At 36.5% G+C, this 13,716-nt stretch overlaps 1 protein-coding gene across 1 annotated transcript; it reads right to left on the reverse strand.

Moving 5' to 3' along the window:
* Positions 1–8,117: 8,117 nt before the first annotated feature.
* Positions 8,118–10,660, reverse strand: LOC132115161 (5-hydroxytryptamine receptor 1A-alpha-like). Its single transcript, XM_059523557.1, has one exon. The coding sequence runs from the start codon at positions 10,300–10,302 to the stop codon at positions 9,094–9,096; it is 1,209 nt and encodes a 402-aa protein (XP_059379540.1). The 5' UTR covers positions 10,303–10,660; the 3' UTR covers positions 8,118–9,093.
* Between the last annotated feature and the right edge of the window lie 3,056 nt (positions 10,661–13,716).

Here is a 13,716-nt window from a genome sequence, read left to right on the forward strand (position 1 = left end):
TCTGCAGTGAATGGGTGCCGTCAGAATGAGACTCCAAACAGTTTATAAAAACTTCACAATAATCCACAAATAATGTATGCCATCCATCAAGCTGCGTGTGTGTAAACAGAAAATCCATCATTAATCCTTCACTAATTCATTCACTTAACTTCAAACTGTTGTTTCCTGCTAAAATACAAATCCTCTGTAATAATATTGCCTTATCCAGAAAAAAATTAATAAATGTCAGCTCTTCTGAATCAGGAGAGAAACATGCACAAACCAAGTACTGTTTACAAGTGAAAACAGTTTTAAACAAAAGGTCAGTGGATTTAAATATGGGAGGACAGCAGGGGATGGACTTTTTCAATGCAGGAAGTGTTATTATGAATTATGGAGCCATATTTTGATTAGAAGTGACAGTCAAAGCTAGATGTCTTCATTTTGAATTTGTTTTTTTTGTTTTTAAATACAGCTTGTTACTTCACAATATGTTAATTAATGGACTGGAGTTGTGCGGATTACTTGTGGAGTATTAGAATGTTTTTATCAGCTGTTTAAACATTCTCATTCTGACGGCACCCATTCACTGCAGAGGATCCATTGGTGAACAAATGATGTAATGCTAAATTTCCTCTGTTTTGATTAAAAAAAATAGTCTACATTTCGGATAGCCTGAAGATGAGCACATTTCCAGTAAATTCTCATTTTTAGGAGTACCATTCCTTTAAGGGAGTGAATCTAAACCCACAGACCTCTCACTGAGTTTGAGAAACCAATTAGCAGATTAGTAATTGAGTTATGCCAAACATAGTGGCATAATAATAATAATGTTTTGATTATTATTATTATTTATCAACTTTGGCAGTAGACCCAGACAGCTAGGTGTGGAATGACACGAGGGTGAGTAAATGATTTTCATTTTTGGGTGAACGATCCCTTTAAAGTAAGACTTGTAAAGTGTCATATTAAAAGCTATGAGTTTGACCGAGAGATCAATAGAATCTCTCATCCTTTCATGTTTTATAAATGACTTCTGCACATCTTTCAGTCTCCCTTAATGAGGACAACACAATATATAGATCCGCTGTTCAAAACATTGCACACTGGAAATGTGGAAATTATACACAAGATTACCCTGAACACAGTTTTCTCCTATAACAAGGTGAGAAACAACACATTAGCACTGCGTAATGATAAATGGTGTACTTTGAAGTAGCTCATATTTTATTAGATATAACATTTGGATTCAAAGTGACCTTTTGTACACTAATTGCATGGACAGGTCCCACTGGAGCAATGTGGTGTTAAGTGGCCCAAGGACACAATTGTGTTGAAGACTGTGATCTCAGGGACTCACTTACCTGCCAATCCCTGTTCAGAGCCGAACTCACATCCTGTGTTCCAGCAACTCAAACTTAACCCCTTAACTGTCACCCCCCATTTTTTAAATAGGCATTAAAGTGCACTATCCAAACTTAAATTGCTGTAATTTATGAAGACTTTGAAATATAAACCTAAGGTTGGTCTCTTTTTAAAGAAGAAGATTAGCAGATTTTGGCAAAAGTGGAATGTTTTCAAAAAATTTAAGTATCAAGTTATAGAAGTTTAAAATTACTGTAAATAAAATGCGCTATATTAATTTTATTAATATAGATATTAATAATATCCACTAAGATATTACCACACACATTATTTTCAGTCAAGGCTGCATTTATTTGATGAAAAAAGTTATATTATGAATTATTACAATTTAAAATAGCTGTTTCCTATTTGAATATATTTTAAAATGTAATGTATTCCTGTGTTGGCGAAGCTGAATTTTCAGCGGCCATTACTCAAGTCTTCACTGTCGTATGATCTTTCAGAAAATAAACATTTATTATTATTATTATTATTATCATTGTTGAAACCAGTTTCTCTACAATATTTTAATATAACTTAACATAATATTTTTGTGGCAACTGATTTATTTCCCCAGGATTTTGAAGTTTAAATGAACAGCACTGACTTGAAATATGTGTTTTTAACATCATTAATGTATTTACTGTCACCTTTGATCAATTTAATACATTCTTACTGAAATGTTTTTTATTTATTTCAAGAAAATCAATCAACTGACCACAAACATTTGTGGTACCTTACTGTCCTTTTTATTTACAGTAGTTTATATATATATATATATATATATATATATATATATATATATATATGTATATGTATATATGTATATTTACAGTAAATGTTCATTTACTGTACATGTAGTCAATACTTGGTAAGGGCTCCTTTTGCATTAATAACTGCCTCAATTCAGCGTGGCATGGAGGTGATCTGTTTGTGGCACTGCTGAGGTGGTATGGAAGCCCAAGTTTCTTTGACAGTGGCCTTCAGCTCATCTGCATTTTTTGGTCTCTTGTTTCTCATTTTCCTCTTGACAATACTCCATAGATTCTCTCTGGGGTTCAGGTCTGGTGAGTTTCTGGCCAGTCAAGCACACCAACACCTGGTCATTTAACCAACTTTTGGTGCTTTTGGCAGTGTGGGCAGATGCCAAATCCTGCTGAAAAATGAAATCAGCATCTTCAAAAAGCTGATCAGAAGAAGGAAGCATGAAGTGCTCCAAAATTTCTTGGTAAACGGGTGCAGTGACTTTGGTTTTCAAAAACACAAATAGACCAACACCAGCAGATGACATTGCACCCCAAATCATCACAGACTGTGGAAACAGTCCATACCACCTCAGCAGTGCCACAAACTGATCACCTCCATGCCACGCTGAATTGAGGCAAAAGGAGCCCCTACCAAGTACTGAGTGCATGTACAGTAAATGAACATACTTTCCACTAGGCCAACAATTCACTAAAAATGTTTTTATTTTATTTTATTGGTCTTATGAATTTGTTGAGATTGGTGTTTTTTTGTTAAATGTGAGCCAAAATCATCACAATAAAAAGAACCAAAGACTTAAACTACTTCAGCCTGTGTACATTGAATTTATTTGATACACAAGTTTCACAATCGAGTTAATTAACTGAAATAAATTAACTTTTCCACAACATTCTAATTTATTGAGATGCACCTGTATATGCTAAATATTACTATTGCTAGTTGGTGCTAGATGTATACAAATAAAATACGTATTTACATGCAGCAGCAACAAAAAGCACCCCATTAGCACATCCAGCAGCAATGAAAATGCATTTAGCATTATTTTGTTTAAAAAAGTGTATATCTGTGTTCTTTGCAACAGGTGAAATATTTAGCTGATTTGTTTCCTTGCATATGTAGCAACAGACAGTGTCATACTTTTTCTATCATATTGGCGAGTTATTGCTGTGACGAAAAATGGGATTTGTGCACGCGAACAGGTTGTGTTAGGTTTACTAACACAAGTTAGTAACAAGTTTACAAGTTTCAGTGAGCGATCAGTGAGTGAGATGAGCAGCACTGTTCCCTTCCTGCCAGAGCACTACACAACATATGTTTCCTAATTTCATGTTGCATCAAAAAAGTTTAACATGGTAATGTTTGTAATAGCTAGCTAGTTATTAACTCCCAATTAGGTTAGCTTGACATGTCAAAAATAACCCCACAAGATCTTGCTTTCTCTGTGACACTGTAAGAAGCTACTGGTACTCGTTGTACCCCTGCAAAGAAACTTTTCAGTGTTAACAATTGTACTACATTGTCAGCTTTCCCAGAATGCTTCAATAATGTTTCCGTCAATTTCCTTCATTCTCCAGAAGCATGTACTTCCCAGTACATCAAACATTTTTTACTCTAAAAATTTGATGTGCATCCTGCTGTTGCTCTCTGCTCTGTGGAAATTTAATGGAAATGAGGAGAATCTTCAGACTAATTTGTTTGAAGCCTGTCTGTCCTGCATGCTTCTATTGTGCTGCTGAAGGGCTTTGATGTCATCAGGTAATTGCTCCCTTAGAACTGTGGAGGTTCAGCTTTAGAGCATCTCCATGGTGACCAGCACCATGAAAAGGACGCAGTTTAAGCCACAGACATTTCTGAGCACCACAAGGGGTCCGGTCTAATAAAGTGCAATAATTCTTGCATTGATCTGATGGCAGTGGCTGGAGAACAGCTCTTTGTGCTACATGTCTGAATGAAAATGTACAGTATTATTGTAACCTTTATGTGGACAATATAAATAGACTGCCATATCATTAAAGGCATTACATTATATATATATATATATATATATATATATATATATATATATATAATCAATTATTTTAAGTTTAAGTGATTAATGCCTTGTTATACGTTCCACATTCAAAACATGTACCTGTTTAACTAATCACTCTTTTTGATATAGGCAAAATGTAATGCAATTACAAAGCATTTTGATTAATGTGACATAAACTGTATGTATAGTGAGACCATGCTTTGATTATTCATCAGCTATGCCTTCTCTGTGCACCACATTCTCCATCATTTAATGTTCAGACGCACTCTCTCTGGGCAAACCACTGGCTCTTAGGGTAAGTTGTCTGGAATGTGCTACAAGCCAATAGCAGCGAGACCTTTATCTGAATCTTAAATGGTTGGGTCAAATGTGTGAAAGAAAGCTAATGGAGTTGCTCATTTAATGGAGCCGATAGTCGAACAATCGAAATAGTGCAACTCAGTTTACGTGAAGCCCAACACCATGAAGACAAAGAGAGCAGTGAAGAAAACCTGTCTCACATTTGATTAAAAAGTCTGTATTCAAACACTGTTAAAACTTAATTACATGTCAGCTGTTCTGGTACAAACATTTGTTTAAGATAAGAAGAGTTTGCGGCATCATGCTCAGAAGTAAACAAGAGCTCTTTGGCTCCGGAGTCAGACAGAGGGAATCAAATGTGACTCAGTGACGTTTGTGTGTGATGACTGTAGCCTTAAGAGGTGACTCATGACCACATAATGACATCGTTGTGCCCCTTGGCTAGTCTGCAGAGATGCAAAGAAGACGTAAAATTGATATTTTTCATTGTGTTCATGCTCAATAAATTACAGCTGAAGTGCCATGAATAAGAGAAAAAGAGAGCAATAAGGAAAATTTACATTTTAGATTCCGTCAAACCACATTACTCACTCGCTTATGTGCTTTTTTTAATCTCTTCTCCTTTTCTGCTGTATGTAAAGGCATAAATCAAACAAACTAATGCCATAAATTAATTACAAAATTGTTGTGTGAATCTAAAACAATCTATATATTTAGCATATATATATATAACTCGCCTCTGCTCTGACTATTTAATGAACTAGCTTGCATTCTGTTTCTTTTTGAATAAATGTTGTCATGATACCAGACGAGGACTTTTGATCTCTAAAAAAAGCTCTTTGGCTTGACCCTCTCCTAAAGCAACACTGAAACAGGAGCTTAAGTGAGATGCATTATGTGAACTTATCTTTACATTAGGCCCTTTTACTTCAACAGCCTTAAAAGGAGTTTGTCTTCATCCCTTTTGTAAATTTACCTCATAAATTAATTCACTGAAATACCATAATGTGACACTGAAAATGCGATTGGGAGAGACCAATTCATAGTATATTTGTTAAATTTATTGTCTAATATTTGTATGTATTTATTTATGTATTTATATTGTGTTATGTTTGTGTGTGTGTGTGTGTGTGTGTGTGTGTGTTTATCATAAGATTTTACTGTTTAAATGTTTGACGTCAGTAAGATTATTATTATTATTATCAAATATTATTAATACAAACCCTCAACACGGTCATGTGCTACAATCGAGAGATCCAACACTGCATTTGTTTTTGTTGTTTTTTTATCACAGCTTACCGTACAGATAAAGCTTGTTATAATAATATCCTATATGCTAATCAGAAGGGGAAAGGTCCATCAGAGCTTGTTTAAATGTGAGGAAGTGAAGATTTATAGGTTATTGCTATTATATCACTTTTTTAAGAAAGAAAGAGAAGGAAAGAAATGACAAACATGCTCTTCTTTGACATCATCTCTTCTTAATACTTCAAAGCAAAGGTCAGCTGAGTAACTATCAGCCACATTAAAAGACTAGCTGTCTCTAGACTCAGACTTTCTTCAGAAGATGAGAGTGACTTCAAAATATTCTTTTCACTTGTCACTTAGTCTCACAAATGTGACTCTGGACCACAAAACCAGTCTTAAGTCGCTGTGGTATATTTTTAACAATAGCCAAAAAAACATTGTATGGGTCAAAAATAGCAAAAATCATTAGGGTATTAAGTAAAGATCATGTTCCATGAAGATATTTTGTAAATCTCCTACCGTATATATATATTAAAACTTAATTTTTGATTAGTGATAAGCTAAGAACTTAATTTGGACAACTTCAAAGGTGATTTTCTCAGTATTTAGATTTTTTTGCACCCTCAGACTCCAGATTTTCAAATAGTTGTATCTCAGCCAAATATTATCTAATCCCAATAAACCATTCATCAATGGAAAACTTATTTATTCAGCTTTCATATGATCTATAAATCTCAATTCCAAAAAATTTACCCTTAAGATTTTTTTAAAATTTACCCTTTAAGGTTTTGTGGTCCATGGTCACAAATAGTTGTATCAAGGTTAGAATGACCTTGTGAATATCCCTCATGGCCATTTCAATTTACTCCAGGGCATAAGGAGGAGGAATACATATTGTGCCTTTCCCCTATAGTTTCCAATCAAGCCAAAGTTAGTGGCTGGCCATTTATAACTTTGACACAAGGTCATGAGCACTGTCATCAGAAGCTGTGGGACATTTTAAAAAATGTCACGTGTGAAATAGGTAAAATTAGTTCATGGGCCCTTTATCTCCTAAAGGAATGAGTCAGCAAAATTTCACTCCTGCAGAGGATATTACAGCGAGTGCTTTGTGTTCATTCACATTATCCATTGTCATGTTATCAATGCTGTCAGCTCCTCCGAACATCCTCGTCACATGGCAGTGTGTCAGTAAAACAGTGCGTTTACAAATTTAGGGAGGAAAGCAAATCATAAACATTACATTTCTGCACCATTGCCTCTTCCATCACACTCTGCATGTGGCTACTGACTGACTGTCACAGGAAGTGGAGGAGGTTTATAAGCTATAGGGACTGGCTTTAAAGAACTAAACATCAGGACACATGTGGAAGATGTTTGGGGTGACTTAAGTCCATTCATTTTACAAGAAGAGGTCTGTATCGATAGCTGAAGTAATTGTATTTGTTTATTAGAGGAATAGTTCACCCAAAATGGAAAATTTGCTGAAAATGTACTCACCCTGAAGTCATCCAAGATGTTGAAGAGTTTGATTCTTCATCGGAAAAGATTTTTGAGAAAATTTGTAGCATTATATCACTTGCTCAGAAACTGATCCTCTGTGGTGAATGGGTGCCGTCAGAATAAGGGTTTAAGCAGCTGATAAAAACATCATAATAAACCACAACATGACTCTAGTCTATCAATTACTGTTTTGTGAAGCAAGAAGTTGCATGTTTGTAATAAACAAATCTATCACTAAGGTGTTTTAACTTTAAACCATTGCTGCTTGCTAAAATATCAGTCCATAATCCATAATAATGCTTCCTTTAGTGTAAAAATCCATACCTTTTGTTCTCTCACAAAAACCCGCCCACATACAGTATTTGTTTAGAACTGTTTTAGACTCGTTTTGCTTGTAAATCGTGCTTGATCTGTTTAAATTTCTCTCCTGATTCAAACAAGATCCTTCACTGGAGAAATAAATATTATGAACAGAGGACTCGTATTTTAGACGAAAGCAACGGTTTGAAGTTAAAAATGTCAAAAATGATGGATTTGTTTCCTACAAACACACAGCTTCACATTCCATTTGATCCACAGGATGTTAATTGATGGACTGGAATCCTGTGGATTACTTGAGGATTATTTTGATGTTTCTACCAGCTGTTTGGACTCTCATTCTGGCGGCACCCATTCACTGCAGAGGATCCTTTGGAGAGCAAGTGATGTAATGCAAAATCTTTCCAAATCTGTTATGATGATGAAACAATCTCATCTATATCGTGAATGCCCTGAGGGTGAGTAAATTCTCATATTTTTTATTTTTATTTTGGGGTGAACTATTCCTATTAGGCTCTTTAAAACCTTTAGAAACAAACAGAAGGATTTTCATTTTTTATAATTTAAACTGGTTTACACATTCTAAGATACTTTTTAATGCAGCATGGTACAATTGCAGTTTTAGAGGAACAAAGACCCAGTAATAGGCTAGCTTTGCCTGAGGCGAACTGATCATTGTGAACTCTTTTGCATCTCTGATACTGCCACTGGCACACACATTATAGTGCTTTATTATCTATGTACATATTAGAATTTTATGTCCATATGCAAATTAAAAATTTTTGATTTACCTAAAGCTTCTTTACGTGCCAAATAAAAAGAAAGAACATATTAATCATTTTAGGAAGTATATGCATTTTACTGAGTTATACTAACTTGTATTTAAATATAATTTATATTTTTGTTCAGTAATTTCTTAAATGGTACATCTGAAGATTATATTGACAACCACATTAATTTCCCTTTGATCTTTTTTTTTATTTCCAACCTTATTAAAGAACCCTATCCAACCCCAACTACAATGATTCAAAATACAGTCCATTTTTGTGATCTAGATTTGTTTTTATTTCAAGGTATTTCCAGTCAGTCCATGTCCTTTAAGAAAACTGCTGAAAATAAATAGAAATGAGAAATGGTTTCACATTACATTTTTTTTTCTACATAAATGACCTGCTGGATCTTGACATCTCTTTGTGCTTACAGTCCCACCAACAGCTCCCTGCTCGGAGAATATACAGTAAAATAAATAATGTATTTATTAATTATTATTATTTTGTAGTTGTTGTTTGTTTGTTTGTTTAAGGGCTTTATTATTGAATGCACAGCTGGTCTGAGAGTCCTGGTCTAATCTGAATCCATCCAGTGGTATATGCACATTGTTTTGTGGAAGCAGATAAACTTCACAGATAAACAAATACACAAGGACAGAGCGCTACCTCTTCTTGTGCTGTACTGTCCCGCTCTGCGTCCATTCGCATGAATGCCTTTAGGGCAGTTCTTTAAAAAACAATATGTGCTTATAAGCATCCGTTTAACAGCATCGTTCACTGTCTAATACATTTGCATTTCAAGATCTTCTTAAATGCGTTCTGGAAGTCTTTGTTAAAGTAAGCGTATATGATGGGATTCAAAAGTGAGTTGGAGTATCCGAGCCAGTTAATAACTGCCCTCAACCACTCAGGCATGAAACAGTGTTGACAGAAAGGCGAAACAAGCGCCACGATGAAGAAGGGCAGCCAGCAGAAAATGAACGTGCCCATAATGATTCCCAGAGTCTTGACCGCTTTGCGCTCTCTGGCAAGTGCCACTTTGCGCCTCGCTTCCGTGTTTTTCTCTTTTCTGTTCTCGAAGCACGGCTGATGGTTGTTAGGCAAGATCAGGTGGTTTCTGGAGACGATTTGAATTTCTGTGATCTCGAACGACTCTCCGTCGTCTGAGTGTTTCAGCGCTCCGTTTACGCACGAGCCCGGCTGTGGCTCCACGCTTCGCCTCCAAGTTCTGCTCACCTCTCCGTTCGCCTTCCTCTGGAACAGCGCCGGAGACACCGACAGGCATTTGTCCGCGATTTTGCCCTTCTCGGTTTTCTTCACAGTTTTCCTAATGCGAAACCTCGCCGCTCGGAATATCCGCCCGTAGAGGACCAGCATGAGAATGAGGGGGATGTAGAAAGCTCCAAAAGTTGAGTAGATGGTGTACCCGTGGTCTTGGCTGATTGTGCACGCGTCGGGATCTGCCCGGTCCTTTGGTTTCCTCCAGCCCAGCATGGGAGGAATGGAAATTGAAAATCCTATTAGCCAAGTGAGGCTGATCAAGATAGCCGCTCGTCTGGGGGTCCTTTTATTCACATAGTCTATGGGATCAGTGATGGCCCAGTATCTATCCAAAGCGATTGCGCACAGATGCAGGATAGAAGAGGTGCAGCACAACACGTCTAGCGAAATGAAAATATCGCACATCTCCTGTCCCAAAGTCCATTTGTTCAGAACCTGATACAGGGCTGCCATGGGTAGCACTAGAACCGACACCATGAGGTCTGTGACGGCCAGGGAGCCGATGAGATAGTTGGCCACATTCTGAAGCGATCTCTCCAAGGCGATGGCAGCGACTACAAACGCGTTTCCTAATATGGCAAACAGAATTAACGCGGCCAGGAAAAGCGAGCAGACTATTTGGTAACTCAAAGCAACTTCGCTAACTGTCGTCTCGTTCCGGCTCCAGTCTTGGCTTACTGTGGTGTTGTTGTATCCCTCCATGGTGAGAGCGGTCACTCAGAAACAGTCCCTTGCGCCGGTCACCTCGCTGCTCTGAAGACGCATGGCGGGCTCCGGGCTCAGGAAATGCCGCACACTCGAGCTGCGATTGGCGCCCAGTGACGAGGTGAATTCATTTATACGAGTCGTGCTAAGTGCGTCAGAGATGGCTGAGAGGTTGGCACGCGCACTTTGCAGAGCAGCCGTCCAAGCTTTACAGCGGGACAAAGTTGTCCTTTTGGATGTGAACTGTTGTAGTACACGTTCAGAGATATTCAGCAGCTTCTGTTAGGAAAGTTGCGCAGGCAGATTCAGCGACGTGCTGCGTCTGTTAAATTGTTTCCTAGTTCCTTGTTTTGTCAGCAAACATAGTAAACGAAAATCGATTTTATTTCTTCACACAGCCACCTGAAACATTTTTTTACGTTTATTTTAGTTTTTGCAGTGATAAAGTCTTGTACTTTTTCAACTCATTTAAATTTCGTTTCAGATAAAGAAAGTCAGCTTGAAATCTGAAACTTGAGAACACATGAATGGATATCAGTTTAATGGTTGGAAATAAATATAATTATGACGAAACGGTGAAAAAATACTTTGTGTAGGCTATATAGCTAGATCTTGTGAAAATTACAATAAATTACAAATGTGTATACAAATAATTTTTACCCGTTTTAATTAATAAAATGTTTTAATGTATTTAGGTTGATTCATTGATGCTAAATATCTTATTATTATTATTATTATTATTTGAATAAATTCAGTTGATTTAGAACCATTTTTAGGATAGGCCCTTTTTACAGTAGTAATAAAAATAGTATTAAAGTTAGTTTAGATAGTAATAAAGTTTTGAATATCACAAGCATTTGATGATTATTAGATTTATTGTAATATTGTACACTATATGTATTTTGGTACAGCGATGCATCAGGAAAATGCACTTTCAGCACCGTGGACAGTTCCACGTGTTCCCTGGAACGGAAATCTGCTGCCATCTGGTGAGAGCATGGCAAAAGAATGAGAGAACATAATGACGATGTAATGCTCATTTAATGCTGAAAAGCTGTTGGAATATAAATAATATCAGTGAATTATTTACAATTATGGCTATCGAGAATCCAAAAAACATACACGGATGATCAATACAGAAAAAATGTTCGATACCATTCGACATGCACTATTAATATTAACAAACGTCACATCGTATAATGCTTAACCTAACATCATGCCATGCAATTAAACTTGTACGTGTCTTTAAAAACATAATATATACAAGTGGTATGAAAAAATAAATAAACCTGAGATGGTCAAGGAAGGGTTACATGTTCAAAGCTCTGCAAAGGATCACCTTTGTACCCTTTGACAGCTGTTTGTCCGATAAAAAAATATAATATATATTGTTTCTTTGCTTGCCATTAATATTTAAAATATTTTTCACTGTTTAACATGTTTACAGGGTCAACAAAAATAAAAAAATCTATATTCAGTCATGAATAATTTAATAATCTATTGAATTGAATGATTCATATGTGGTGTGTTTTAATTTGCAAATAATTCAGCATGAACTTGTATCCATATCCAAATCCATTTAAGCAACTATTTGTTATCCACTGTAATGTGCATTTAATTAAATTGAAATAAATTCTTTAAAACATATCATTAAAATATATTATGTGTTTTAAAATGTTTGTAAAAATTATATTTATTGTAATTATGTTTTGTATTATAATATTATAATTTCTATTAAATATTTGTTACCAACTTGCACTAGGAGCTAAATCACTGTATAAAATGAATTAAGTTTCAAGTAGAAACCACACATACAGTACAAACTGTATAAAATGACCACACATTTAGTTTCAGTCAGCATGACTGTCATATTCCTATATGCTGCCAATTGTTCAGACAGAAAAATAGCTGACAGTGTCTGTTGAAAGTTTGGTCTAGTTATTTCACCTAATTTTGCCACCCTTATAACACAATGCATGCATTGTGGGTTATTTGAATTCTATAGGCCCCCAGAGACATTCAGGTCACTGAACTGCCACTATTTTGGGGGATTTACATTTGTCAACAGTGCAAAATACCTCAGGGGGCCAGTATGTTCCTACTCAACCTATCAAGAGGCTCATTACAGGGGGCAAAACCCTTACAAGGTTACTATGATCTGCATTTTCCAGACTGTGATCCCCAGGCAGAATATATGCTGAGGTCCACAGCCAGCCAGCAGGCTTCCACTTCCCCATTCCATAGGACGAGCCCTCCTCTTTTTAACAGGGCTGTGATGCTTTCGAGGAGCTCTGATCTAGAATCTGTTAGGTCAGATATTATTAGAAGCTCATGCATCTCTTGTGAGGAACAGGAAGCAGGAAGCTCCTTCAACCACAGAGCTCCTCTCATGTCTCTCAGCTCTGATGAGGAACAGGAGGCTGGAGAACAGGCTGGCAGAGCTCCAGCGGGGCTCAGTGTGGCTTCATCCCTGCTTACACCCACTCCTACTGGGGAGCGCAGACTGGGTAAGAGACAGAGGAAACGACTGAGGAGCATGAGAAAGAGACAAAGGAGGAGAGAGTGCTGCAGACAGACCCAGCAGCAGGAGAATGTGCAGGTGAAACAGAAACGCAATCAAGTGTGTATTTACACACATGCATGCTGTTTGAACTGCAATAGGACTGAAGTTTTCTGTCAGAATATTAGCTCTCTAGAGGCTGCATTTCTAGAGAAGTGAATGCTGACAGTAAATGAAGATGAAGAAAAAAAATTGCAGATGTTTATTCTCTGTCAATGTAATACAAATTAAAAATACAAACAATGCAACAAATTGAAGACAATATTTTAGGTTTTATTTTGGTTTTCAATATTACAAATTCTCACAAATGGAGCTTGAATGGGAGGATTGCAAGAAAAGAACTCCTCAAGAAAGGCCACATGCAGTCATGACTGAGCTTTACCAAAACACACATTGAAGATTCTGAGGCATATGAAACTAAAATTTAATTATTTGGCCTCAACACCAAATGATATGTCTGGCGGAAATTCAAATTCTTGAGGAAAATCTGCTGCCCTCTGCCAGAAAGCTGTCATTGTAAAGAAGGTTTACCTTCCAACATGACAATGACCCGTAGCACACACAAAAAACTGACCACACTGTGGTTGAAGGAGAAAAAGGTGAATGTCGTTGCATGGCCTAGTCAGAGCCCAAACTTAAACCCCACTGAAAATCTGTGGAATGACTTGAAGACTGCAGTCCACAAACACTCACCATCACATGACTAAACTTCAGAAACGAAATGTGCTTATTTAAAGGGGGTGATTCTTTTATATACCCACTGTATATTGCTTTTTCAATCTTGTTTCCAGACTGATTGTTTTTTACATTGTAATGGACTATTTTTCTTCAAATATTTTTCTCAAATTAAT

Source organism: Carassius carassius, chromosome 34 (assembly GCF_963082965.1).
Source record: "Carassius carassius chromosome 34, fCarCar2.1, whole genome shotgun sequence".
In the NCBI taxonomy this organism is placed as follows: domain Eukaryota; kingdom Metazoa; phylum Chordata; class Actinopteri; order Cypriniformes; family Cyprinidae; genus Carassius; species Carassius carassius.